Genomic DNA, 1,091 nt, shown 5'->3' on the forward strand with positions numbered 1-1,091 from the left:
CACAGTATTTCTAAAAAACAGCTGTCACAGTGTTATATGACAGGTGTCTACGAAACAGACTAATAAAGCTGTAAATACTCATTTGCTGCATAATCTCAAAGTATTTCTAAAAAACAGCTGTCACAGTGTTATATGACAGGTGTCTACGAAACAGACTAATAAAGCTGTAAATACTTATTTGCTGCATAATCTCAAAGTATTTCTAAAAAACAGCTGTCACAGTGTTATATGACAGGTGTCTACCAAACAGACTAATAAAGCTGTAAATACTCATTTGTTGCATAATCTCATAATAACTGCTGTCAGAGATAATTAGAATTTTTTAAATAAATCTGGTAAACATCAACACATTTAAATTTTTAAAAAATTAGTATAATGGTAGACAATTTTTCAGATTTTGGAATTAACATATTTATGAACAAAAGTTAAAGGACAAGTCCTATTATAATTGATATAAACTACAACAAAGAAATTCAAAACTAATCAAATATATACTTTTTCTTTTTTATACCTAAACGTTTACATCTCCAATCTCCTTTAAATGGTGACTTCATTCAGTTTGCTACACTATATCCCAATACTCTGCTAATCATTCAGTTATATTGGTAAACTAAACAGGTGTCTTGAAGAGGATTTATTTATATCTTGGATGTTGATTATTGATTCAGTTCAATTGTATGAGTCATTGTCAATACTGAAAGCCTAAGGTTATTAGGTTGTGTTAATTTAGTGCTCAACACTATGTTATAATTTAAAAAGGAACAACAAATGTTATATTTAAGTTTATACATAGAATGAATATTAAACAGAATCCTACCTTTCCCTCTGTTAAAGCAAATGCCATCACTTTAACCATGTCAAGCAGAGTGGCATTAGACATGGTACCATAATCTTTCCTAACATAGAAAAACACTGATGTTTATAATATAACACTATAAATGAAAATTTATAATTAATAAACAAAACAGCAGTATTAAATGATAGTTCATACAATTCAGGAAAAATCCAAAAGAAACAGTTATTAAAATTAGTTGCAAGTACTTATATATATAAGTTAAGTAAACTGACTGATAAACACTTAGCTACACAGA

At 28.2% G+C, this 1,091-nt stretch overlaps 1 protein-coding gene across 1 annotated transcript in view; it reads right to left on the reverse strand.

Moving 5' to 3' along the window:
* LOC106462377 (protein tyrosine phosphatase domain-containing protein 1-like) overlaps window positions 1–948 on the reverse strand; it is a 14,645-nt gene extending 13,697 nt beyond the window's left edge. The window contains exon 1 of the mRNA XM_013922295.2: window positions 818–948. Within this exon, the coding sequence (XP_013777749.2) occupies window positions 818–880 (63 nt within the window). The 5' untranslated portion in view covers window positions 881–948. The remainder of the gene's footprint in view (window positions 1–817) is intronic.
* Window positions 949–1,091: the final 143 nt, after the last annotated feature.

The sequence above is a fragment of the Limulus polyphemus genome, unplaced genomic scaffold (genome assembly GCF_000517525.1).
Source record: "Limulus polyphemus unplaced genomic scaffold, Limulus_polyphemus-2.1.2 Scaffold1153, whole genome shotgun sequence".
In the NCBI taxonomy this organism is placed as follows: Eukaryota; Metazoa; Arthropoda; class Merostomata; order Xiphosura; family Limulidae; genus Limulus; species Limulus polyphemus.